The 26980-nt window shown below is 48.0% G+C and overlaps 2 protein-coding genes across 2 annotated transcripts; both read right to left on the reverse strand.

The window, feature by feature from the left end:
• Positions 1–407: 407 nt before the first annotated feature.
• On the reverse strand, positions 408–12273 carry LOC146445173 (T-cell surface glycoprotein CD4-like). Its single transcript, XM_085068655.1, has 10 exons — positions 11926–12273; positions 5953–6084; positions 4428–4607; positions 4200–4343; positions 3709–3981; positions 2903–3265; positions 2540–2782; positions 2333–2451; positions 2034–2101; positions 408–823 (listed from the first exon to the last, which is right to left on the reverse strand). Exons 2-10 carry the CDS (start codon positions 6011–6013, stop codon positions 808–810), a joined length of 1467 nt encoding a protein of 488 aa, XP_084924781.1. The 5' UTR covers positions 6014–6084; positions 11926–12273; the 3' UTR covers positions 408–807.
• Positions 12274–20587: 8314 nt separating this feature from the next.
• On the reverse strand, positions 20588–26774 carry LAG3 (lymphocyte activating 3). Its single transcript, XM_085068662.1, has 8 exons — positions 26499–26774; positions 26101–26272; positions 25713–25939; positions 25191–25445; positions 24739–25032; positions 24102–24392; positions 23714–23829; positions 20588–21215 (listed from the first exon to the last, which is right to left on the reverse strand). The coding sequence occupies exons 1-8, from the start codon at positions 26551–26553 to the stop codon at positions 21108–21110; spliced, it is 1518 nt and encodes a 505-aa protein (XP_084924788.1). The 5' UTR covers positions 26554–26774; the 3' UTR covers positions 20588–21107.
• Positions 26775–26980: the final 206 nt, after the last annotated feature.

Consider the following 26980-nt stretch of genomic DNA (forward strand, 5'->3'; position numbering starts at 1 on the left):
CCTTCAAGACCAACATTCTGAACTTCTTCAGGCTCTGACTTCTAGAAACTAATGGTATCCTGAACTGCCTTCATGATAAAATTAGTTCTGAATTATCCCACTGATTGTACTATTTTCACTTGTTTGTTGGCTTATTATGGGAGAGGTGAAAGCTACAGGCTGAGGGATAGATATGGGGAATCAGATATGTAGGTCTAGGGGTAGATATGTAGGGCTCAGACTGCCCAAGAAAGGCAAATGAGCATGGACAGGTTTCACAGAGAGCAAAGAGCTGGTGCATTAAGGAAGGTTCATGGCAGCCAGGGAGGTGGGAGATAGTGAGAATCAGCATTTCATATCCTAGCAGGAAAGAGAGAAATGTGAATTTGAACCAGACAAGAGTGCCTCAGAAAAAAATGTAGTCCAGCTTGCAAAAAATAACTCCCAACCCCAAAGTAATTTATTGTTGCTCAGGCAGATAAAAGAAGCGCATAAAATTGGTTCCACAAGAAGGTCAAAGTAAGTGCATGAACAAAATACAAGCATATTATATATGTGTGTGTGTGTGTGTATATATATCTCTTCTGTTCAGTGTCTCCCATTACAGAACTGCGGATCAATCATAACCCTTCAGGTTTTCTTGTCCTGTCCATTGGCTCCTAGCCAGACAACCTCACTCCATGACATTAGGCAGGCAGAATGATGAAGGAATAAAGGATTACATTAAAACAGGAGAAGGGGAGATGGATTCACAGAGCACTATGGGCTGCCAGGTGTTTAGGTACAGGCAGAGACTTCATCAGTCCTTCTGACGCCAGTGCTGCACTATTACTTTTTCAGCCAGCTGCAAGAGAAAAGTACTACATGAGTACCACCCCCCACTTTTTTTTTGCACAGAGAATGACTGTCTGCCCCTGTAGCTGAGGATGCAAACAGTTACTTGAGCATCCACATGGCTGCGGTCTAGGTGTCAGTTACACTGAGCTGCTTACTTGGCAAAGAGAGTTAAAGAACAACTGTATCAGCAATTGTACTGCACAGATTTATCTAGATTTTGATGTATCTGTACAGGCTTTGTCCTCTCTCTATGGGGATTATTTTTTAACCTTGATAAAAGGTAGGTGAAAACGAGGTGAATTCTTTGACACATGTTAAGCTCTTCACCGCATATACATCCCAGCTGTGATACAGTATTTGCCAATAAACATTCTCACTGAATTTGTGGTGACAGTGTAAAAAAATTAGGTGAAACTATCACAGTTTGTCAATGTCACCACTGAAAATGAAGCAGAAGTCTAGTTCTGTACCCAAACATTCATTGAACTTGTTCATGCAATCATTTATAGTCTCCTTAGTGCTCCACTTCCCGTGACAGAATGGCTGGAATTTCAGTGTTTCCAACAGCTGCTTCTGATGCCTGATACCATATAAGCTTAAAGACATGGAAAAGGGCAGCTTCTCTGCTGAGAAATCCTTGCTCCCACGAAAAGGGTCATGACACAATGGTGTATTTCACATCACCCAAGGCCTTTAGGAAAGGGTACAAATCACAGTGTTCCGTGATTTTTTCTCCTCTTTTGTTACTCCTAGGAGGTTATTGGCAATTTTCACCAACTGCAGTCCAGCACTGCGCTAGAGGAGCTGGAATTACATTATGGGCATCATGGATCTTTAAAATTTGGGTTTCATCCTTGTGCTCGGTTGTGTGCCTTCCACCTCCACAACCTTGATACTGAGATCTATTCATTGTGGAGCCTACCATAGGACTTTGGAGCTCCTGCTTGGGTTGGGCTAGCATCTCTCAACATTAAGATAATTCAAGTGAAACCACCCTGCTCAAAGGTTTCCCAGCACAATGCTACCATGGGTTTGGGGTTTAACATAGCTCATAAGTCTTAAGCAGCATTTAGCATGAGTAAGAGCTGAAAATACTGAAATGCAGCTGTACTGTTTCACCAAAGAGGCTGAATTTCAATTTCTCCCCACTCAATCATCCATCTCCTCTCTCTTGAAAACAGTCTTTGCCCATTCTTGGTGCCCTCATTGCCACTTACTGTTGACACTGGCATGTCTTGTTTTCCAGCAAGTATTGTCTTGCTTGTGCCATCCTTTTTGCCCGTTGCTGCCAGGAGAGAAGGGACAAACAACAATTGGATATTTTTATACTTCAAATGCTTTCCTCTGAAGTGGTAATAAAGTGCTGTCTGACATCTTCAGACTGCCCATCTCTAAAGCTTGCTTTGAGTCTAAGGATTGATCTGTTCTGCCCTGCACCCAGACAGGAAATCTGACTCCTCCTATGGTTTGGAGAGCCAGTAATCTCTGCACCTTTCACAGGGACCATGGCACTCACCCTTCTCCGCTGCCAGCTTATACCACTGATGATGCACAGGCACGCAAGGGCAAACACCAACACACTGCCTCCAACACTTGCTCCAATTATTACATAGTTATTCCAAACAGGAGCTTCCTCTGTGGGAGGAGAAAAGTATTTAGATTCAGAAACAAAGAATTTTAAGGCTTTAGGGTTGAGGCAGGGACATGATGCTAATTTCCATACCCACGTGGTAGTGAAGGCTGATCTTTCTGTCATTGTCTTCTATGAGGTGACAGCTCCACAGCCCTGCAGCACTGATGCTCACCTCCAACTTTACTTCATGATGCTTTGAGTTCTTAATGTCTGTCTTAGTCCCATTCACACGTTCCCAGCTCAAGTAGGCATTGGGTGGGAGTGCACCAGACACCTGGCAGGTCAGGGTCATATTGGCCCCTCTGGAGAGAGGCCCAACAGGGTTAGCTGAGACTGTAAAGGCAAGAAAAGGACATGTGAGTGAGGGGATGGGAAGATGAGTCCACCCATGCTCTTGTGAATTCCAGGTTTCTGCAGCTCCTCTTCTTCAAGACCCACTTCTCCTTCTCTCACCTTTCATCACCACCAGCTCTATCGTGCTCTGTGCATGTCTTCCTTGGTACATCAGCTGGCACTGGTACTGCCCAGAGTGGTTGAAATGGACTTTGGGGAGCTTCACTTCTATGGTATCTTCAGATTTTCTTTCAGGTATCTCAAACAGAAAGTCTCCGCTTTTTTTGGTCTCATGCAGCTCCCCTTGTGCTGTGACTTTGAAATCAAGCAGTTCATGAGTGTTTGCACTTTCCAGTTGTTTCCAATTCAGCTGTCCTGTGAAACCTTCTTTCCATTTTATCTTCTGGAAGTTCAGATGCCATGACAAGATGACAGTGCTATCAACAGCTGCGTACTGTTTTTCTGAATCTGGATTCTGAAAACCTGAATTTAGAAGAGACAAGGAATACAGAGGCAGGAAATGCCATGGTTACACTTCCCCATGTGTGCCCGTGATCCAGAGTGAAGCATGCTGTGCTCAGTTGAAAAAGGACTTGGAGGATGACATCCTCCAGGAAGGTTAAACAGTTACTGTCTGAGAACAAGACAGTGGAAAGATCCAAAGCTCCCAAGCACAACAGAACTGAGAAGAACAGACCCCAAGGAGAGGAGAATCTTCTCACTAAGCCTGGAGAGGAAAATGAGTGCAAGCATGGAACAGAGTTCAGGCTGCAGAACAATCCCCCAGCTGCATTGTTGGAAGCCCTGGGAAGACAACCCTGAAGCACCAGTGCTTGGGATGCTGGAGCTTAAAAGTCAAGCTCATGAGCTGGAGGGAACACTGGTTCCCAAGCCTGTGTGTGAGTTCCATTGTTGTTGTCACATACCTAATACCTTCAAAGCAAATGGGATGTCCTGATTAATCAGTGGAGAGTCTGAATACACCTGACACACCCAGGTCCCGCTGTCCATAGCCTCCAGTTTCTTTAAATTCATTATGTATTTTTGACGGGTCTCGTTTTCTAATTCTGGTGTTACTCTGTTATTGTTACTGTTATACAATGTGATGCTGAGATCGGGTAGAGGATTGGAGGAATTTTGCATTAAAATCAGCTGAGCGGCTTCATTTTGCAGAAAGTGCCCATCTGAAGAGATTATCACTGTAAAGAGAAAAAAGCACAGCCAGTAAATCAGTCCCTCTTCCTGCGAGAGAGGAAAAAGTCTAACAGCAAAGAGAACATGGAGATAGAGGAGAAATAAACTCTGATAGCCCAGGACAGAAGAAATGGCAGCTGGATAAAGACTCCCCGTAGAGATATCTCCCCAAGCTCTATGGTCCCCTTCCCTCCTGATGGCTACAAGCCCTCCAATCACTCACATTTAAAGATATGCAGCGAGGTTTGGACTTTTTGAGAGCCATATTTACAGGTGTAGATGCCAGCATCGGAGAGCTTCAACTTTGACACCCTCAGCTGTTTATATTCCATCTTGATTTCAGCTCGATCAGTAATGGTAGTTGTCCCTTTTGAAAAAATAGGCTTTGTTAGGAGGGAAGAGGTTTCTTAGCCGTATAAAGGGAGAAGGGGTAACGAATTGGAAGCCTTACTTTTCCAAAATACTTTACTCTTTTCCATTTTCCATACAAGAGCATCATAGTACGTCCAGCTCACAAATGCATCCTGAGGTAATCTTAAGTGAGGAGGTATGCCTGTGCAGTTCAGGGTCACCTCCCCTCCTGCAAGTCCAGTCTGGAGTTCATTTCGCTGAGCCGTACTGGAGATCAGACCTGAAAGTCAATACCCACCAAAAAAGGGCATAAGTTTACTTCCTAAAGGGTGGCTCAGTGAACACTTCCCAGCCCTCCTAAAAGATGTTGACATTTCTCATCCCTTTCCCAGACACTGAAATTATCCTCAGTTTCTGAATCTGTCACTCCTTTATCTCATCAATCCATCAATTGAGCTCTTTTATTATATGGCTAATGGTTATTCTCTTTCACATATATTCAGAAAAAAAGGAAAAATACCAGTAGTTATAGTGACTGACCAGCATTCATGATTTTGAAATGTCAGCAGTCTTACTGAAATAACCTTTTTCCACTGGACAAGACCTAGTTATTCTACTGCTGACAAAGGAAGGACAGCATATGTCAGCCCTCCTTCACTTCTAAGTCAACACATGACACAGCATTGACAAATTTGCTCACCTCTTCTTCCAGTTTTTGCATGGACAAAGACTGAAAACAGAAAAATTAAGAGAGAAGGTAAAAAAGAAAGAAAGAGGGCTGATCTAAATTCAGGCTCCTGCTCTTGGGATGAGGGCTCTGTGACAGTAAAAGAAATAGAATGTATAAACTTGAAGAAATGTTAGGAGAGGTTTCTTGGGAGAATCACTTCCTTTCCTTCACTGTAAAGAAGATTTCTGCAGGAGACAGTAAGAAGGTGATGGAGTTGCCAGAGGTAAGACTGGTAGTAATGGAGTTGTGGTCTCCTGCCTCACACCTGGTAAGCTCTCAGAGATGCCTAACCTGCAGATACCCCAGGTGACCCAAGTACTACAGAGCTCTAGAAGTGTAAAATAAATAGTTTACATGAGTTCAAGATAGGGTTTGCCTGAAGTTACATTCCTCCAAGAGGTAACCTGCAACATTGCCAATACAGAGTTTTGATCATTGTACATTGGACTACAGAATCTTATGAATTTGTCTTAAACTGTGAAATTAGAAATGTAATTAATAAGAGTTGGTATCTTTTGTTTTCTATTTGGTTCTGGGGTGCATAAGAGATTTCCAGTATTTCCTTTGTAACCAGAGGAATCAAAGTCGAGTGTCTGAGAAATGCAGGCTTGGCCTTATTGACTGTCTTTCCTTTCTTGGAAAATGAGCACTAAAAAGTCCACCAAATCTTATAATATTAGCAGTCAAGCTAAGGATGCCAGTAGCATTCCATTTGTAAGGGCAAATCTGTGATGAGATTCGGAAGATCACACCATAGATGTAATTATGCATCACAGATATGTTTTTGCCCAGATTGCTGGGGGCAGTATGGAGGGCAGTATGTTCCACTCTGCTTGGTGTGTATCATGGTTCTCACAGGACCCCCTCTCCTGCATCTCTACAGCCCAGGACTCACCCAGATGCAGAAGCAAGAAGGCAGCAAGTGTGCAGCTCACAGCTGTGCCGCACGACTCCATCGCTGTGGGAATGTTTCTCCCGTCCGTGGAGAGCAGGGCTGGAAATGCTGTCACTGCCCAGGGATCTTATCCTGGAAGACCCAAATGCTCTGTTAATAATGTTTGATTTTCACACCTCAATAGATGGGACTTGTGCTCCCAGTCAGCTCCCACCATCCTTCAGAGCAGCAAAATGGAAGCTCATTGGGAAAGTCACCAGAGCCCTTTGTTTCAGCAAAGAATCCATCTGCAGCGTGCCCCTGGAGTTTGGTAATAAACATTTCGTTTTACTCATCCCTAGGTTTCTGGCATTCATCAGGCAGCAGCTGTTTATACTGCCAAGAGTTCTGTGCTTTTTTACTTCTCTATGGTGGGTTATCATCACTCTTGCAGAGATTAAAGCTAAACACATACAGGGCTGCATTAGCAAGAGCACAGCCAGCTCTGCTGGAAGTAGAGTGAAGTAATTATTTCTCTCTATTTGGCACACCTGAGGTCTCATCTAGGATACAGGGTACCGTTTTGGGCCCCCAGTACAAGATGGATGCCAACAAACTGTACAGAGTTCAATGGAGGGCTAGTTGGATCATCAGGAAGTTGGACTGCACAACATACAGGGAGAGACAGAAAGCTGGGTTTGGTAAGGAGAAGGGGGCCAAGGTGGGATCTAATCTCAGTCTCCCATTATCTAAAGGATATTACCTAGAAGAATAAGCCACATTCTTCTCAGATGTGCACGGGAGAGGAACAGGAGGCAGCAACCATATGTTGAGCAGGGAAATGTTGACTCGATATAAGGAAAACTTTCTTCCTACTGAAGGTGGTTCAGCAATGGAATAGAAGCCAAGAGATGCCAGGCAATCCCCACTGTTGGAGATGCTCAGAAGTTGCCTTGTTAAGCCCCGAGCAACATGTTGTAGTTTTAGAATCAACTCAGCTCTGAGTAGGAGATTGGATTGGAGACCTCCCAATGTCCCTTGCCATCTAAATATTTCTGTGTGATTTTGTGATTCTATGATCACAGCCATCTTTAGGCTGTTACTAATATTTCTCTTCAGGTTTGGGTGGTGGTTTTTTTTTACTTCTTACCTTAAAAATCTCAATAACCAGCAAGTCTGATGTTGGAAAGGCTTGCTTGAATTCTTAGGACTGTTCAATGAAAAGTACAGGGAGAAGGGAGGAATGAGGTCCAAAAGAAGAAGTTGCATTAATGGTAGCAAAACCTGAAGTGGGAACTGGAATCTAATGATCGTGTTAAGGTGAGTTATCAAATTAGATGCAGTTTCTGGCTCTAGCAGAGACCAAGTGCTGGTAACAGCTGCAGCTGTGTGGGCTGACAAGGTCAAGGGGACCGTGGCTGCTGGTGCAAGGACACTACTGAGCTCTCCAGCCCTAAACCAAGGCATTTATTACAAGAGGGAAGCCAAGCAGGGTAAATGCTCTGGGGAGTGAGCAAGCCAGTGAGGTGACTTCACTTCTCTGAAAGCAGGCAGTCCTCGTGTCAGGAGTGTGACAGGCTGAAGGCTGGAGTCATAATAGGATTAAACTCAAAAGAAATGTATGAATAGTGTTATACAGTATTTATATGTATGATGTGCAATAATAAGTATAATATATTCTATTAGGGGATAATTTAATACTGAAATTAATTGAAATGATCAGAGCACTTGAAGCGATCAAAGAGAAGATGAAAACATCAGCACTACATTTAAATGGAAATCAGGTCAGCATGACATCTGACATCCAGACCGATGTACACACATGCACACATGAAAAATACATGTGCAAGAGCAAGACAGCAGCCGTATGCACCATCAGAAGAGAAACAGGTGGCAAAGGCACAGTCAGAGGAGATTTGTGGCTTGCCTCATGCAAAGTGAAAAACCTATCCCAGGCCAGGGAATATTTGCATGAGCTGTTTTCTGCAAAAATTGTACAACAAAGGAGCCAGTGCATGTGATGGGAGATCACTCCTAACAAGATGCAGAGGCAGTGATGAAGCAGTTTGCTGGGTTAAGCTACAGAATAAAGAAAGGGGCACTAACAAGGCATCTGTATGCATCTCACTCCGAAGGAACATCGATAACTGAGATCTGGCACAGGGCCCTGAGTAAGATCCATTCCTGAGGTGACAGGAGAAACCTCATCCCTGCTGTGAAATCTCACATCACCTGTTCCTGTGGGCTGAAAAAGTCAGCCCCCGCTCTAAAGTAATATCTGTGAATTAACAGTTCAGTGATGGGTTTCAAATATTTTAAGTCACTAAACTTTATATAAAACCTGAAGGTAGTGGAACAAGTAAAAATTAATGAAATCGCTGAGTCACACCTCATAATTTTGTTTTGACTGGGAATCTCTATTCTCCTGTCATTTGCTTCAGTTTGTTCTTTGCCTTCTTTCTTCATTGTTATTGAGAAAAACCACACAACCAGAGCACCATGGGACTGATGAACTGCTGACCTTGTGCAGATTGATGCATCTTTGTTCTTCTGTTTCTTCTCGTGGTTTCACAACTTCTGCATTCCCACTTCGTTCACACGAATCTTTGTATTTCTGTGGCAGATCTCCACAGTGTGATGTTACCACCTACATCTTACAAGTCAGTGGGGAAAATGGGTTGCCTTCAGCTAGGATTTCTTTTACACACTTCCCCTCTCTCCCTGTTTATTTCTACTCTTCATGCATGCCACTTCCTATTCTCCCCTGCCTTTCCATCTCCTTCTGCATCCCTCCAGGCCAGATCACAGGCAATGCTGCTCTGGAGTTTACAGATCTCAGCGAGCAAGGCTCCGCTGTGTTAACCGAGCAAGCTGCTCTCATTAGCGGATGCTTGCAGCAGACCCACAGCCTCCTTACAGGCAGCCCAGCTGTATCTTACGGTGGTACTCATAAATTAAGCAGTGTCACACAATGTCCCCAGGCACTGGAACATACTCATCAGTCCTGTTAAATTGCTAGTACATTTCCTGACACATTTTTGGCCAGGGACAACTCTCCCTCTCCCAAGCAACTCCTGGGATGCATTTAGGTGTTAGCATGGGCCAGGGACCTCTCCCATTATGTGGCTGGCATGTGGCCAGTTCATTTTGGAGGTTAAGTGAGTTTAATAGCCCAGACCATCTCATGCCAGCTGGCCTCTGTGCCAGAAACAGTCCAGGCACACTTGATTTATTAGCACGTCTAGCGACAGAGGAGCAGGGCTCCCTCCCAAGTGAACATTGATTTCCATTTCATTTTAACTTCCCCCTCTTATTAAACTGGTTTAATTTCCTTCTTGACTTATTTTAATGATCCTTGCCTCTCTGAGGGATAGGAAAAGGAGAGCTGAAGTAGTAAGTGGGCTTGCTCCAGAGAATGATGCCTGCAGGACCAAGTCAGGCCTGGAGAACATCTGCTTGAGAGCAGGGCTGGCAGCCCCTCGCTCCCTCCAGCACTGAACCCCAGGGGGTGATGGCTACAGAGACCTCTCCACAGGCTGGCACTGGCATGACGCAGGAGGAAACTTAGATTTAAAAAAACCCTAACAAACACAAAAGTCAGCAACCGCTCCTGACACAGAGCAGGCCATCTCCTTTTCTCAGTGTGCTCCTGTGCCTCTTTCTTGCAGTGTGGTTTTGTTTTCTCCTCTCGCTCTTGCTTGTGGCTGTGCTTTTGATCTGGCAGCAGCTCGTTCTGCCGGGATGGGGGGGCCCAGCCCTCCCTCCACACCAGGGCACCACACCTCAGCTTCCGCCGCGGCATTTCCCCTTGCGGTGCCTGCCAGGCAGGGGCTCAGGGATGCAGCTGCCTCTTGCCCTGCTCGAGAGTTAGCCTCAGCTGTGGAGCTCTGGCCTAAAGGGGTTCACCTCTCTTCTTCTCAGTTTAAGAATCTAAACCAAAGCTGACTTGGCTCTTTTACCAAATAGCGGTTTCTTTGAGTTTACATGTTAGCATTAAAGCAAACATCAGCTTGCTGAGCAGCAGGCAGGGTAAAGGACCAAGTGCAACAAAAATAGCCAGCAGAGAGCAAAGTGACGGCAGCAGTGAATTCATAGATTTCACAGTCCCTACTGTCCCTCTGGACTGTACAATCCTGTCTCTTTTTCCTCCTGAGCACCTCTGCTCATCCAACAGCAGCTGCCACCGTCCTGTTGGAGCTGCTGGGAGTGGGAAGTGCTGGAGCAGAGTCCCTGGGGTCACACAGCTGAAAGCAGCTGATTCTCCCCGAGAGACATCCCACCATCAGGACAAGGCAGGGTGGTGAGGCCACTTTGTCAGGATAGCCGACCCCATTCAGCCACAAAGGACCCCATGCCCAGCTGTTTGCCTGGAACCATGTGGAGGCCACAAGAAGTGGCTCCATCTCTGCAGCCCAGAGTGCTCCCTTCTGGCCTAAGGGGAAACCAAGACGTGCCTCTCTAAAGCCACTGGAGGCTGTGACTAATCAAGGCACTTTGACACACTCTGAAATCAGGTCCTCCATCACTGTTCCAAGCCATGTATGTGCTTGGGATGACATTCGGGTACCATCTCTCCCTAATTTTGCTCTGGTGAATACAAGGTCCCCACGTGAGGCTGTGGCAGATCAGATGGGCACTGTGCCTGAGTGCTCAAGAGCTGCTAGTGGGAATGAGGTAGATGCTCAGTTTCGATGAGCTGAGCCCTGCTGCGCTGCGGGCAGCTTCGGCAGACATGTTTGTGAGACAATGGGGAGGACCAAGGAAAAGTCAGGGAAACCTCATTGCAGCCTTTCAGCACTTAAAGGGATCTTATAAAAAAATGAAGAGCAACTTTTTATATGGTCAGATAGTGATAGGAGAAGGGGGAATGGTTTTAAACTAAAGGAGGGTAGGTTTAGATCAAATGTTGGGAAGAAATCCTTTCCTCAGAGACTGGTGAGGCACTGGAACAGGTTGCCTGGAGAAACTGTGGCTGCTCCATCCCTGGAAGTGTTGAAGGCCAGGTTGGATGGGGCTTTGAGTGACCTGGTCTAGTGGGAGGTGGCAGGGGTGTTGGAACAAGATGTTCTTTAAAGGTCTCTTCCAACCCAACCCATTCTGTGATTCTATGATTCTAACCTGGCTGTTGAGTTCATAGTGCAGAACACTGAGTAGTAACCTGAACTCAACCGTAATGCACCCTGTGGAGGAGTATCTGAGGTGGCTGACAGAGGTTGAGTAGGATATGCCACCTGAAAGTTGAAAAATTCAACCAGAAATGAAACTCCTGCTTTCAACAGCGCAGCAGCCCATGGAAGCAGAAGGAAAGTCTCTTTTCTGTTGTCCTTAAATTGAAAGGATCCCTCTTTTTCCAAGAAATCCTGCTCACTCAGCCCTGAGCTAATGGATCAGGCTGCATTGGCAGCTAGTGTCAGGCAGTGAGCCAGTCAGCCTGGATTAGCAGAACAGACCCCTCCGGTCTCAGCACGTACAGATGTAAGTAGACATCCTTACTTAGCTAGAGACTGGCATCTTCTTCGTTTTCCAGGCTTTTTTTAGAATAAAGTTCCCCTTCCTGGAGGGTACATGGAGAAGGTGATAGCAAGTGGCAGCTGGTAGAGGGCTGCTCCCCAATGCATTTGCAGCCCTTGGGGATATATAGTCACCAGTGACAGGCCCTCATATAGGACATACTTCCCTATATATGGGTTTTAAAGATCCACGAGATCCCCAGGCTCTGAGGCAGGTTGAGCTTTTTACAGCTCCCTTTTTTTCTGCCCCTTTCAGGGAAAAATATTAGGAGACAAACAATTTTTAGTTAAAATTAAAAGGCCTCAGAGAATTACACAGCCAGAAGTATTATCAAGTCAAAGATGGTTTTACAACAGACCTTTAAGCAGGGCAAAACCAGTCCATCTGCACCAAAACAGGAACTTGAGCGGAGTAATAAAGTTTGTAGCATTAAGAAACCCTGAAAACAGGCTGGTCTCTTAGCAAAAGAAAGAGTTTCCTTACCTCTCTTCTCTCTGCCTCTGTGTTTCTGTCTCCTTGTGTTCGTCACCTGCCGTAATTGATCTCACCCAGCTACAGCTGAAACAAAAGAGGAACGAAGTTGATGTTCAGCAAGCAGATGTTCAGTTGGCCTTGATGTCTCCTCCTCTCCAGCCGGAGCAACAGCAAGGTCTTGCTGCCAGTCCACGTTGTGCTGACATCCGCCGACTTCTCTCGGCAGATGGTGATTTTCCAAAAGCACGTGATTTCGGCTCTGGGTGCGAACAGAAATGGACCTCAGCGGAAGGCGATGTATGGCAGCAGTGGGGAGAATGAGTGTGCAAAACAGAGAGAGCCTATTGGCCATGTGGCAGCTGATGGAGGCCGTGACGGGGCTGAAACTTAGAAATGAATGGTTGGGAGCTGGTTCTGCTTCCAACAAACCAACAGGTTAGCTGAGCAGATCCAGACCCAGCCCACACCTCCCATACTCTGTAAGGGTCATCTGAGCTCCATTTCCCAGCCTGTCTCCTTCACCACCTCTAAGAGGAGGCACCTCTGAGGAGCTGAACCCAGCCCCACCTGTCTGTGGAGTATGTCTGAGATTTGGGGTGAGATAAGAGAATATTTTCTTTATAGCAGTGGTGGCTTTACCTTGGCTGTCTGCCAGCAACCCACCCAGCGGCCCACTCGCTCCCCCTCTTCAGCAAGGCAGGGGGAGAAGATATGAAAAAACCCTCTCAGGTCAGGATAAGGACAGAGAGATGTCTCCCCAGCTACTGTCGTGGGCAAAACAAACTTATCTTGGGGAAAGGTTAACTTATGGCCAATTAAAAACAGAGTAGGATAGTGATAAATTAAAACAAAACTAGAAAAAGCTTCTCCCACCTCCCTTCTCTCCCCAAACTCAATTTCACACGTGACTCTTCTGTTCCTCCTTCCTCCCCCAAAATGTCACATGGGAACAGGTAATGGGAGTTGTGGTCAGTTCATAGCACTTCATCTCTGCTCCTCCTTCCTGTTTTCGGTGTTCCTCTGCTCCAGCATAGTGTCCCTCAAAAAATTCTCTGGTGTAGGCCCCTCCCATGGACTGCAGTTCTTCATGTTCATCTTGACATTAGAAAGACTTTTTTTACAGTGAAAAAAATTATTCACCAGAACAACCACCCCGGGGATGTGGCAGAGGTGTCATTGCTGGAGGTTTTCAAGGTGTGCTTGGGCAGGGTCCTAGATAACCTCATCTAGGAACCCAGCCACAGCCCCTGGAAGAAAAACTACTCTAGTGCAGAGTGTCTGTGTGTTGCAGGTGGATCTCTGCTCCCCCATGGACCTCCATGGGCTGCAAGGGCACAGCAGCCTCACCATGGTCATCACCGTGGGCTGCAGGGGAATCTCAGGTCTGGCACCTGAAGCACCTCTTGCCCCTCCTTCTCCCTGATCTCAGTGTCTACAGGGCTGTTTATCCCACATATTCTCCTTCCTGTCTCCCACAGCTGCTGTGCACAGGTCTTTACACTTTGTTAAATACACTGTCACAAAGGTGCCAGCAGCATCGCTAATGAGCTCAGCCTTGGTCTGCAGTGGGTCTGTTTTGGGGCTGTCTGCACGTGGCTCTGACTGACATGGGGCCAGCTCCTTCTCACATCTCACAGAAGCCACCAATGCAGCCCCTCTACTACCAAAACTTTGCCTTGCAAACCCAATATGAGGTTACTCTTCAGTAACCTATACCAACCTGTACTGCTACTGAATCTCAGCTGTTTCCCTTCTCTGCAGGGTGGAGGAGGGGGCTTTTGTGGTTTCCCACCCACATTTGGTCTCTTTCTCTCTCTCTGAATCCCAGCCTCAGCCAAGACGGCGGAAACCCACTGAGCCCCAGACATGGCTGAGATTTCATCTCTGTGCCACCCACTCTCCTCCTCTTGGCAGTGACTTGCCCCTTTGTCTGCAGGATGGGGGTGTGAGAGGCTTTGGGGGGCACAGGGGCAGATGGCCACAGCAGCAAAGGTCACAATGTGCCACCAGCTGTGACAGGAACAGCAGTGATCAGGCCTTGAGCACAAGAGCTGGTCCATTGGTTGTGATTTTGGAGAGAGATGAAGATGTCCCATCTCAGGGAAGAAGCCACCTGCATGAGACAGGAACTTCCCAGTGTGGGATACAAGTTATGGGAGATCAGATGGGAAGGAATGGGATGGGCTGGGCACTCTGTCAGCATCCAGAACTTGTGAAAGCACTTTTCTGAGACACAGCTCTGCAGAGAGAACCTGACATAGCACATCAGCATCTTCAAAACTCACGTGAGTCAAATAGAAATGTCCTCCCTGGTCCCCAGCTGCCAGAGAGAGGATGTCGTGGGAAAAAAAAAGAGTTAAGAAAATCAGGTTGGGATTGTAAGGTCACGGCATCTCAGTGCTTGGGGATCTGGGGCATTGAGCTGATGCTTCAGTTTGCACAGATTCTGGCTTGCATTTTGTCTCCCCAGCACGCTGTAATGCAGAAACATTGGCTTGTTTTTAAACAGTTGGTTTATGTCACTGCAAATATCTACCAGAAATAGCATTCCCTGAAGGGGTAAAGCTTGCAAAATGCACTTGAACTCACTGCAGAGTTGCAAAGAGAAGCAGGGTTGTGGGTCTGAGGTGAAAAAGCTGCAGGCTTGTCACCTTGTGAGAATGCCTGTTCTGGACCCACTCTCACCCCAGGGCTGGGATCCATCTCTTGGAGCTGCTACAGCTGTGTGGTGAACAGGTACCTCTGGGACCAAGGGTCACGGCGTGCAGTGACGTGTTTGTATCACTTTCATCCAAGCATCTCAAAGCACTTTGCAAGCATTAATTAAACATCAGAATCCAGAAGGGATGAATAATATTAGCCAGTCAGTCTCTCTTCTGAATGTAATATTCCTCATAAATATTTAACTGGTTTTTAAGTTCTTTGCAAGTCTGGTTCTCACCTCGCTGGGACAGTTGCTGTACTGCCCCCCTGGGGAAAGGGGGCTCATCCAGCATCACACACCAGCCCTGTGGCACAGCAAGAACAGCCTGAGCACCACAGAGAGCTCTCCCCCCCACAAATTAGAGGCTGTCATGTTTCCCTGCTTTATCCCCTGCAGAGACACTCTGCGCTGTCTCTCTTTGCTCTAATCCCATCACCAGCAGTATTTTTGCAAGCTGGGGTTGGAGAGAAACAGATCCTGTCAGTGGAGAGAAGAAGCTCCCAGGCTGTGCTGGGTGATGGTTACAGTCTGCAGAGACACTAAGTCTCTCCAAGGAAGCAAGATAAAGGGAGAAAAGGGTCTCAGAAATCAGATGTTGAGAAGGACTTTTTAACTGGCTTCACTGGAAAGCCAAGGTGCTTCCAGATATGGTCTCCCTAAACCCAAGTTCCCTGCATATCAGTGGGGGCTATGAGTGTGCCTGTGAACTCTGAGAGGTGAACAATACCCTGATATGTTGGAAAATTAGTGATTGCTCGTGGTATTGGAGAAAAGGAAGGACAATTGTTTGACACAGCATAAAAAACAGATCTTCAGGCACCTGACTGTCGGCGGCTTCAAAGGCCAGGAGCATTCTCTTTGCAACAGAATAGCTGACACCTGGTGAGCTTCTCGAGGGGCCTTTCTGATGCTGCTAGATGTGGCAGACAGAAACAACAAGCTGGCTAGTGAGGTGGTCTGGTGAATTGCCCCAGCACAGCTGTGTTCCTCAGAAAGGGGGAAGGCTGGGAAGGGATATCTCTCTGCAGGCGCTTGGAAGCCTGAATTGGGAAGAAAGGGCTCTCTAAGCAGATACCATGAAGGCTCATTTGTTGATCACAGTGGAAAATCAGGAATCTTACAGACACTGTTCATGAGCAAAGGGTCCCCTGTATTTAGGCAGGAGGTGTGGAGTCTGATGGAGCAGGACTAGCCAGGTGTGCTGGGAAATCTGGGACTGCTTGGAGCGCACTGGACAGAGGAATCAAGAGTCACTACCTGCAGAAGTGTGTCACCAAAACTGACAGGGGCTAAAGCAAGCCTAACCAAAACCAATCTCATGTTAAGGACGTGCGAGAAATGCAACAGGCAGGAGAGAGGTGGCTGGGGGAGTTTTTAGGGACCTGTATGGGATGCATATTGGTTACTATCTCACTATTAATGACCTTGGCAAAAGGAAGGGGAGGAGAAGCTGGTGACAATACTTGTTTTGATGCACAGCCGGAGGTGTTTCATCAGCACGGAGGGTCTGGGACATCGCACAGGAAGAGCTCGGCGGGACTCAATGGCACACTCGATGGCACACTCGATGGCATACTCGATGGCACACGCTTCCTCAGCCGAAAGCGAAGGGAGAGAAGGGTCCGGGCGTGGCGGGTGTCGCTGGGGAGCGGAGCGCCGGGGGCAGCGCAGCGGGCAGCCCGGGCGGTGTGCCCGGCAGCGGGCGCGGCAGTGCCGGAGAATCCCGCAGCACAGGGCACTAGATGGCGGCATTGGCTCGGGACAAGGACAGCCAGGGACAGCGGGAGCAGCCGCCGGGGTGTCCCCTCAGAGCTCTGCCGGCCGGGAGAGTTCATGGAGTCACAGAGGGGTTTGGCTTGGGAGGAACCCTGAAGATCATCCAGTCCAAGCCCCTGCCGTGGGCAGAGACATCTTCCAATAGACCAGGATCCAAGCTGGCCTCGCACACTGCCAGGGATGGGGCATCCTCAGCTTCTCTGGACAGCCTGTGCCAGTGCCTCACCACCCTCGCAGTAAAGAATTTCTTCCTAATTATCTAATTCAGGATTTTGAAGGGCTGGGGAGTGCCTGAGCGGAGGGTCCTAACTGAGCTCCTGACAGCCCCCAAGGGTTGTTAGCAAGTTTGCTGGTGTGTCCTCCTTGGTCCAAAACCTGTGTCGTTTTCCATGCAAAAAGGGTGAATGCTGACCTGGTGACCAGAGAGGAAGACACACAGTGCTTGTAAAAGGAGAGGAACATGAGCAACCTCAGTGAGAATGAGAATTACCATGCAAAATCCTTGCAAAAGCTGCCTCGTGTGTGACCTGCTGTGTTCCTGGGCACCAGGACTGTGCTGTGTCCTCTCACCACGACACCCTCTGAAGCCCATCCGTTCGGGCGGGAGTGACACCCATTTCAGAGCACAGCATATGGCAGCTTTTGGAGGGAGTCACAATGAACTGGCAAGCCAGTGGGATGGAAACCTAGGAGAGAAACTCTAGAGCATGATGGAATCCACAACTATGAAAAGACTGTCCCCGATGCTTTGGAACTTAGTGGGTGGCACAAGATGCAGTACCCACAACAACAGCATTCCCGTAAGGAGCTTGGTTTGACAGTTTTGCCTTTAGAAGGCAAAACAAAAAACCCTATATATTTTGCATTTATTCATCGAAGTGTTGAAGAAATACAAAGCAGAGTGCTCACTCATAGGGTTTTTTTTTTTTTTTTTTTGGCAGGATTTGTGCTGATATCGTTCCCATAAATTTGACAAGCAAGTATAAAACTCAGTGTGCCTTAGTATGCTACATAATTCGAGATCTGGTTTTACCGTTTGTTTTTGGAAGGCTGTGCAGAATGCACAAAGATCACAATAGATGTGTTTTTCTTGTTGCTCCTTTGTCAGATTATGCTATTTGCTAGCATTTAGCCTCTCACTGTAAATCCCTCAGAAGTCTAGGATGCAGAACATCTGGACCTAGTTATGATTTTTTCTAATGATGTTGATCTTTCTTAACGAAAAAAGGATTAGTTTGGGATTAAAGATTGTCTTCCTATTCCTTTTGGAGGAGTCCTACGCAAAGGAATCTGCATTCATAACACTTTCTTTGCATTCCTTAAGCCCTCCTCTCTGCCAAAAGGGAATCCACTGGATTTCCTGTGGTTTTTTTTAAGTTTTCAGCCTCTGTATAATGAGTTTTCCTGGCAACACTTGGATAACACAGGAGCTACAGGGTTGGTACAGGGTGAGAAGCTGCCAGAAGCTTCCCCCATGTCTGACAGAGCCAATGCCAGCCGTAGCCCCCTGGAGAGAGGAACCCATGCTGGAGCAGGTTTGCTGGTGGGACTGGTGACCCTGTGGGGGAGCCCCACTGGAGCAGTTTGTGAAGGACTGCAGCCTGTGGGGTGGACCCAGATTGAAGAGGTTCGTAGAGGACTGTCTCTCATGGGAGGAACCCCACACTGGTGCAGGGGAGGAGTGTGAGGAGTCCTCCTTCTAAGGAGGAAGGAGTGGCAGAGACAATGTGAGGTGACCTGACTGCAACACTCACTGCTCATCCCCTGCACTGCTGGGGTGAAGGAGATAGAGAAAATTAGGAGTGAAATTAAGCCTTGAAAAATGGAGGGTGGGATGGAGGTCTTTTAAGATTTGGGTTTATTTTCTCAACATCCTGCTTTGGTTTGATCGGTAATAAATTAAAAATAATTTCCCTATGGTGAATCTGTTTTGCCTGTGGTGATGATAATCAGTGAGGGATGTCTCTCTGTCCTTATCTTGACCAATGAGCCTCTTATATATTTTCTGTCCCCTGTCCAGTTAGAGAAAGGAGTGATAGAGTGGCTGGGTCAAACCACCACATTCTGGTATGTTGAAAATATTTATCTGAGTTTTGCACCTGTAGCTGTATCCTTGTGGAAAAGCATCAGGTCTCTTTCCTTCCTATGACATTTGCTTTATTTCCTCCTTCTGTTTATTGACTCTGCTTGAAACAGTGTTTGCTTTATTGTACAGACTCTTGGTCCTTTCACCTCAGCTCTACTGACTTGCCTGGAGCCATCTTGATTCGGGAATATTTTCATGCTTCCTAGGAAGGAAAATCTAAACTGCATAAGTACTTCCAGGATTTTGCTCACAGTAACTGCACCATATCAGGCATTTGCCCATCATGACAGGCACAGTGAACAGCTGGGTGCAAGGTCAGTGTTGTTGAGCTTCTGTCAGAAGAGAAGAAAGAATATTGAAGGGCTGTATGGAGGTAATGCAGAGAAAGGCACTGTGTCTCCATGTAAACCAGCACTGCTCCCCTGCCAGGCTGCTGCCTCCTCTTCCAGAGCAAAGGACCTGAGCAGAGTTGACCATGCAGAGAGATGGGCCTGCTGCTCAAACTGTCAGAGAGAAAGTCCCAAAATCTGGGATTTGTACCTGAAAGGCAGTGAGTCAGGAGGGGATGGGGAAATAACAAAGGAAGGGATGTGATAAAACGTGGTAAAATAATGACCATCCAAGGTACGATAGGTCTGGGAGTCCCTCTTTTTCCAGCCTCTGTGACAGGAGAAAAGAAAACAGATGGTGAAAGTGGATGGCTTTGAATTCAAAACTGAGGGAGGAACCATTTTCACACAGTGAGTGAGCAGATCCAAGGACTGATTGCCAGAGGAAGTCAGAGAGTACAAGGAAATAGGGATGTTTAAAGACAGACCAGGCACACATCTGAGCAATGAGAACATCCAGGCTGGTAACAGGCAATGCTGGAAGTATTACCCACAGGAGGAGAGAGCATCCCATTGTGTTTGAGAAGAGAGAGCAAACCACTGTCAGGCACTGAGAGAATATCGTGTGGTCCTGATGAATACTGGATTGCCCCACGGGGATTAACCAACCTTTTCTCTACCTCCAAAGTATCTGTCAGAGAGAGGTGATTCAGCTAGATAGATCACTCCAAACTGAAAAAAATTGCAGCATTATCATTTGCATGGGAAGATGTTGGTACCAGGCTGGACTGTCTTGCCTTATGTTGGTTCTGCTCCAGGGTCTGCTTGAAATTGCATGGGATGGTTGAAGCAGACAAGTCCACCTCGCAGCTCTGCTTCTCTAGGATTCAGTGGAGAAATGGGTGCCATTTTGAGTAAAATACAGGGACAGCTGAGTAGCTAAAGAGCTGTAGAGTGCAGATGTACTCCCTGGAGTGGGCTAGTTGTGACTTTTGGGCGCTGCTGCACCACCTTGGAGTCTGAAGGTCCCAGAGTGTATTCACTACCTGAGTGCCTGAACCTCTGGGGAGGGAAAGTGAGAGCCACACAGTAAGGCACACTCTTCATGTGCCTGCTGAAATAACGAAAAGCTGGCCTGGCTGTGGTGACCTTCTCTCAAGTCAAGAGAGTCTTCCATCCTGAACACAGAGCAGCCTCAGCCTGGGAACCCATATGGGAGAAATGTGTGACTCTCATTACCAATAAGTGTTTCTTCTGGGGTGGCATTCAATGGCTGTTCAAAAGCAGTACCACAGCCCTCCATGGCTGTTGAGAGGGAAAGTGAAGAGCATTCTCTGACTACATGAAACCTAAACACATTGAAGGTCTTGAGAGGTAGGGCCTGGCAGACTCATGCTTGCATTGCTAAGTACATCCTTGGCAGGAGGAGGGTGACAGAGTCATAATATCACTTGTAGATTCAGGAAAATGTGAGGACTAAAGGAATAAATGAATGAATGAACAAGGACAGCCAGATGGGAGAGAAAAAGAAAAGCAGGCTCTGAAATACAGCAAAAAGGAGAGACTGAACCTGTGATCCTTCCTTCTCTAGTGGCATTTAATTTCCCCTTCCCCACTGTGAAAATGTCAGAAACGAACAGGCAACTTCAGTAAAACAGAACTGAAAGAGAAAGAGAAGGCTGCAAAAGCCTTAGAAATGGCTTCACACAGGCAGAGGTACACCCGGCTCCATCAAATAGGCGCGATCCTCCACAGGCACACACAGGGGTCAGCGGGTTTTTTTGTCACATGGATTTATTTAAAGTTCTAAAATGAGTTTCTAATAAGTTAAAATGCTCAAAATGTGCAACAGGGCAGTGAGCAGGGCAGCGCAGGGAAAGAGAAAAGAGAAGAGAGTGAGCACGGGGGAGAAAACATTGTCAGGCTGCAGGGGAGATTGATTCCAGCCATCTCCTGCATCCAAGTGTTCCACCAGAGAAAGACTCAGAGAGAGGCCATGAAGGATGAGCAAAGAGTGGGACAGAGATGTGGCACTGAAGCAGGCAGCAGCTACTGGCTCAAATACTTCCAATAGCTCCAAAGCATCTCTGCTGCTGGCCACCTGACTGCAGCGGTGATTCTGCCCTGCCCTGGCTGCAGCTTCCAGCCCCTCTGCAAGCACAGAGCTCCCAAGGCCCACATTGCTCATGCCATCCCTAGTCTCCCCTGAGAGGTCTGCATGGTGCCCATCTCTCTGCAGCGTGGCACACAGAGTTTCATGCTCCCATATGGACTAACCCTGATGCCCCTGCTTCCATCAGCACTCCGTTTGCTGGATCTTCCCTTTCTGGTTTTCCTCCATGGACTTCCACGGCACACTGACTGCAAATATCCCTTCCAGTGCCGGGAAGGCAGGAGTCTGCACCTGAAAGGGAAGCAAGAGGCAACATCAGACATGGGAGGGAGACTGAATGGGACAAGTTTGGCCTTCTCCCTGCCATGGAAGACAGTCCTGCTGCTTGCAACCATAAGCTCCCATTCCCTCCTAGAGACACAGAAGAAGACCCTCTCTGAGACATGTGATTTCTTCTGGGGAATGCTGGCTCAACACCTCTGTGGTGTCATGGGCATAAGGAATAAGAAAGACAGGGCATACCTAAGGGAGAGCAAAGACTGATCTGGGCAATGCTCAGGCCACTGTCAGGTTTGATGATATGCCAGATTTTACAACACCTTTTCGGAGCTAAGTAATAAGGGCATGAAAGCTTGTGCAAAATGAGATAAGAACAAATTAAAGACAGAACCACTTTCACAAGTGACTTTCTAGACAATGACAAAGAGGGAGATCTCAGGGCTCCTGATAGCAGTAAAGTATAGGGTGACACACAAACAGTCAGGACAGCAAGAAGGATGAGATTAGTTAGAGAATGGCATGGTAGGTGTGATCTCAGCTAAGAGGAGGGGACTGGGGTCTTGCTGGCAGGTTTCTGCCAGGCTGTAGGGAAATGAAAAGCACAAGTCTTCAAAGACCAGTCATTATTGCCACTGAGAGTGTGAAAGCGCTAATGAGTTAGGCAGCTGATAAAGCTGAGGAGCCTCATTTGGAATAAAGAGGACAAGAATGTCACACAAGACCCAGATATTGCAGGAGAACAGAGAACTAAACTGAATGACAGGATCAATGAAATGCAACAGTACCAATCAGACACTGATAGGGTCAGGGGATCGGAATAGGAATTCCTCATGTGTGGGCAACAGCCCACAGTGTGCATGATACACCGCAGGGAGCATCTGGTGTCCAACCAGTGCAGGAACAGCAGATGTAATCTCAGAGGATGCCAGCAGAGAGAGGGAGAGAACCAGAGATGAGCTGATAACTCTGCTGGAGGCACCTCTTCTGCACTCTGACGGAGGATGAGCCCAGCGGGGAGTCTGTGCAGAGAAGGGCATGAATCACAGAATCACAGAATCACAGGATGATTGGGCTTGGAAGGACCTTTGGAGATGATCCAGTCCAACCCCCCTGCTAAAGCAGGGCCATCCAGAGCTGGGTGAGGACCATGTGTGGATGGAGAAGCTGTGCTGCAACACGGGAGCCTGGCTTGCTCAGCACAGCAGGGCCATGGGGGCACAGGCAATGCTTTGGGGTGGTGAATATTTGGGTGGGATGAGAGCTGTTCAAACAAACAGCTGGACACCCAGGTATCCTATTTCCTGCTAGCTGAGGCTGTACAAGTACATTGTCAAGGGGTTCCTCTTGCTGGTTTTGGGCCAGAAAGGTTGGTTCTGATCCCTTTGCCCTGGACTTGCACAGTCTAGAGAGACACACAGAAACTGAAGATTTCTGCCTCATATTATCCTTTACCATCAGTGCTGATTAAGGATGGATGACAAAGAACCTGTCACGAGCTGCTCTTGCGCTACCCACAGTGGTTTCTTAAAAATTTCCACCTTGCTTCTTTTGTGATGCTGCCTGTATCAGTCTCCAGCCACTGGGACTTGCTAAAACTTTTCATCAGTTCTGTCACATCCCTCGTCTTCAGCTCAAGGCAGTTTCAAGGCTCCCAGCTCTTTCACCAGGGTAAGCTTTTCTAAACTTATCTCGCTCTGATCCCCCAGCCCCTTCTCCACTAGAATTGTCACCATGGGCCCTTTCCAAGAGGCTAAGTAGCAGGAAGCTATATCACAGCTACTCCCAAAAGGTGTCCCTTGTCTGCAAAAGCAAACCCTGAAGGATGATTTTGCCATGTTATTATTTGCAAAGCAATAATATGAAAACTACAGAGAAATGGCCTGACTTGCTTGCACAGTTTTTTCCGGTGACATGCTGGAATAGGATTAGTCCTGGCCTGGTGTTAGAGATCATAAAGACAAGGAAGAGTTTTCAGGGGACAAGATACTGGAACAAGCTGAGCAAATGAAGAGCACTAAGTTGTCAGAAGCTGGGAGCTGAGGGCTGAACCAGAAACAGCAGCCCTGCATCAATATCAGTGTCTGGGCACCAGCAGACATTGATACAGAACAGGAGACAATTGCATTAAAGCATCCAGGTAAGGAATGAGAGAGAGGACACCTACAAAAGCCTGGAAATCACTACTGCTGCAGCATGGCTTGATCTCTGGGAGAATAAACATGAAGCTTTTCAAAGCTGGACTGTGATTGTCTCTTAGGAGGTTTTCTCTCTCCTCTGAGGTGTCTGACCTGTCCCCAGAGGAATGCCATGGTTAGCCTGACCTGCCAATGCCCAGGGTACAGCTCTCCCTATGTGACCATGACACTCTCAGCAGGCTGCCCCAGCCCCCTCCTTCCTCTGGCCACTGTGTCCCTGGGACCTTTCACTGCTATCTCTGGAGTACTCTGGGGAAGGTCAAATAAAGGTGGATATACAGGAAAAACAATGGAAATGGGGTGATGGACACTTACCCTTTTTTGTAGGGCCAGAGCCACGACACAAACAGCAAGCAGGAACAAGAGGGTGAGTGTGAGCCCAAAAGTAACCTGACCACTGAGGACAGAGGGAGTGCTGGAGACCTGGGCACCTGTGAGGAAGAACCAGCATTAGGAAGGAAGGGACAGTTGATTTTGCACTGGGGAAAGGCTGGGACTGCACAACAACAGGCAAAATGAGAAAGAGTGTGGGGAACTGGGAGGAGCAACATGAGGAACTGGTGAAAGCTAAGAGAGGATGACAAGAAGGTGGGATCCAAGTGGTCCAAGGGATGGACAGGGTGAGGCTGAGAGAGGAAAAGACACCAGGGAACTAAGTAGGGAGAGAAGAAGAGGTTGTTTCCAGACCCATGGGGGACAGTACCTGTGATCTGTAGGTCATATTCCACTGCTCCCAGTCTGCCTTCTGGGCCATATACACTGCATTCCCATGTGCCCATATCCTTTTGGGACACTTGGGGTATTTCCAAGGTAGGTCCCATCTGGGAACTATGGCCCTCCAGGTTGCGAGGAGTAGGTACAGCCAGCTTGCTCTTAGTGGGGACTGGGTCAAGGTGCTTCCACTGGAAACGTTCATGTCCTTGGGAGTGTGTGAGGCTGCAGATGAGCAGCAAACGACTCCCCTCGGAAATGGGTCCTTGGATGCTCGGAGTCACTGTGGCAAAGGGAAAAAAATAACCTCAGGAAAGACTACAGGCATGTCCACATTTCTTCCTCATCCATCATTCTTCTACTGCATCTCTTCTTTACTACTTCTTCCAATTTATTTTCTTTGTCTTTCTCAGTCTTAAGAGGAATAACCAAGTCACCCAGGAAAACCCCTGATTCCAGCAGAGTCCAATGCAGTGCAATGTCCTGAACAGAAATCTTGTTTCCTGCCCCAGGGTGGGAGAGCAAACATGACCAGGAGCTCCCCACACTCATTGCACTGACATGTGGGGAGGTTTATCTGCAGTGAGGGATGGTGGAGGGGCCATGCACTTCCCAGTCTCTCCTCTCACCTGTAAGCACTGCCAAGGTCACGTTCCTGCTGATTGTCCTGTGACCCACAGAGACAGCACAGCGGTACTGCCCTGCGTCACCCGGCCCCACCACAGGGAGAGGCAGGGGGAAGCTTCTGCTGCTCAGATCCTGGGAGATGTCCCAGTCTTGCAAATGTCCTCCTGCAAGGTGGCTCCAGTGGGCTGCCAGCACTTTCATCCCAAAGGCATGGGGAAGGTAGCTCAGACTGCATGGTAGATTGGCTGCAGAGCCAGCTGCAGCATAGACCACAGGGTTGGTTGGACCATCAAAACCTGAGACAGGGAAGGAAGACCAGGTGGGGTGATGCTGGGAAAGAGCTCCTCAGGAGCTGGGAAGGGAGGACAAGATGGGAGCTGGGAAGCTGGGGTCACTGAGGTTAGTCAGTCACATCCAAGGGATGCTGGGGTACCAACACAAAGGTTGAGCTCACCTAGAATTTGCAGGTTGTATGTGGCAGAAATGATCTCCTTATCAGAGTAGCGAAGCTGGCAGCGCCAGGATCCTGCATCACTCATGGATGGAAAGACGATGGACAGAGCCCCGGACAAGGAGCAGAAGGTCCTGGAGGTGGGGCCTGGGTGCTCGTTATGGAACCAGCATGTCTCCACAAGGCTGGCCTGGTGGCTGGAGTTGCAGCTCATCAAGAGCAGCTCATTTTCAACAGGGTTGGGTGGGCTGAGGGTTACTGCAAAAAGAAGGTGTTGGGGTGGGGGGTGAGCTAAGGTCACAGGCGAACTACCAAACCAGCCTTTCGTGCCCGCCCTGTCCTAACTTGGTCCCTCAGGCAGCTGTCCCTTCAGAGCTGAGGGCAGACAGCAGGAAACTGCACTTTCCAGAGGATGCTGCCTGCACTCTAACCTGCCCTGCTAAACACAGCATCCCCACCCCATCCCACCTTTACAACCTCCCGGTCCTAAAATCAACATTCTCCAGGTTTTCCATCCTCTCTTACCTGTGATTACCCCCAGCTCCACGTGGCAGCTGTGGACCTCTGTGTTGTATCTCACCCATGCCTCATACAGCCCGACATCCTTGCTCCGGACAGGGTCGATCCGCAGGGAGAAATTGCCGCTGCGTAAGGCAGAGTCCTGGAGTGCCACCCGGCGCTTCATGAGCAGTGCTGTCTTCTGGAGGCCTGAGTAGCCCACCTCCAGCACCACGTGTGGCTCCTGGTGCACACTGGAAGCAGGACAAGTGAGTGGCTTGTGCCAGAGGCAAACATGAGATCAAGGGAAGGGCAGGAAGGAGGGAATATGGGGAAGGAGAAAAGGGGCTCAAAGCGTCTCTGACCCTCCCCAGTCTCCCCAGAAGGACTCATGTCTCTTTTGGCCCTGGCATACCTTCCCCCATGCCGCTTCCACAGCACAGATATCTTGTCAGGCAGCTGCTTCGAGCTCTCCCTCATCTTTCTGGGGCTCAAGTGGCAGGGCAGCACTGCTGAACTCCCCTCTCTGACCCACACTTTCTGCTCCCTGCTTCTCCCCTCCGACAATCCTGGTAGGATGTGGCCAGCTGTAACAAGATGAGGAGTTGAGCAAAGAGTGGGACTCAATGTTATCCCACTCTGGGGTGGGGATGCCATCTTTGCCAGGGTTAGAATTTGGACAATATCCAGCCACCTTCAGTGGAAATGGAAGGGTACAAACTCTCCCTTCCAGCCTTTCCAGGGATTGAGTAACACCCAGACGCAGCTTACTGAGCTACTCTGCCCTCCCCAACATGTTCAGTTCCCTCTTACCAGTGAAAGCCAGCAGAGTGAAGGTGAGGAACAGCACCAGGGACACCAGTCTCATGGTGGCATCCAGGAGAGGGGCTGCCTCTCACTCAGGTCTGTGCTTGATGAGGCTCAAAGCTTGAAGAGATCAGCAAAAATGAGGCATGGGCAAAGGAGCTTTCAGAGTGGATGGGTGAGCACAGAGGGGTCAGTGGGACGTGCTTGCTCTCATGCTGTCTCTCTCTCTCTCTGATCAAAGAATTTCCCTAAATGCCTTTATATTGCAGGTGGGCAGCTAATTTCCTCATATCACTAAGAAGATGCGTCACCAGTAAGAAACCAGTACCAGCCTGAGGCACGTGAGGGCAGAGGAGGGAGGGACCAGAGACACTGCTCTAAGCATCTTTTAGTGGAAATTCTTTGGGTCGCTGTTGTTTTTCTAACAAGTTTCGCTTCTATATAGCCAGTGGAAAAAGTGTAGAAGACACTTCCCAGCAAGTACCCTT

This window comes from Lichenostomus cassidix, chromosome 1 (genome assembly GCF_008360975.1).
Source record: "Lichenostomus cassidix isolate B80296 chromosome 1, HeHo_3.0, whole genome shotgun sequence".
NCBI lineage: Eukaryota > Metazoa > Chordata > Aves > Passeriformes > Meliphagidae > Lichenostomus > Lichenostomus cassidix.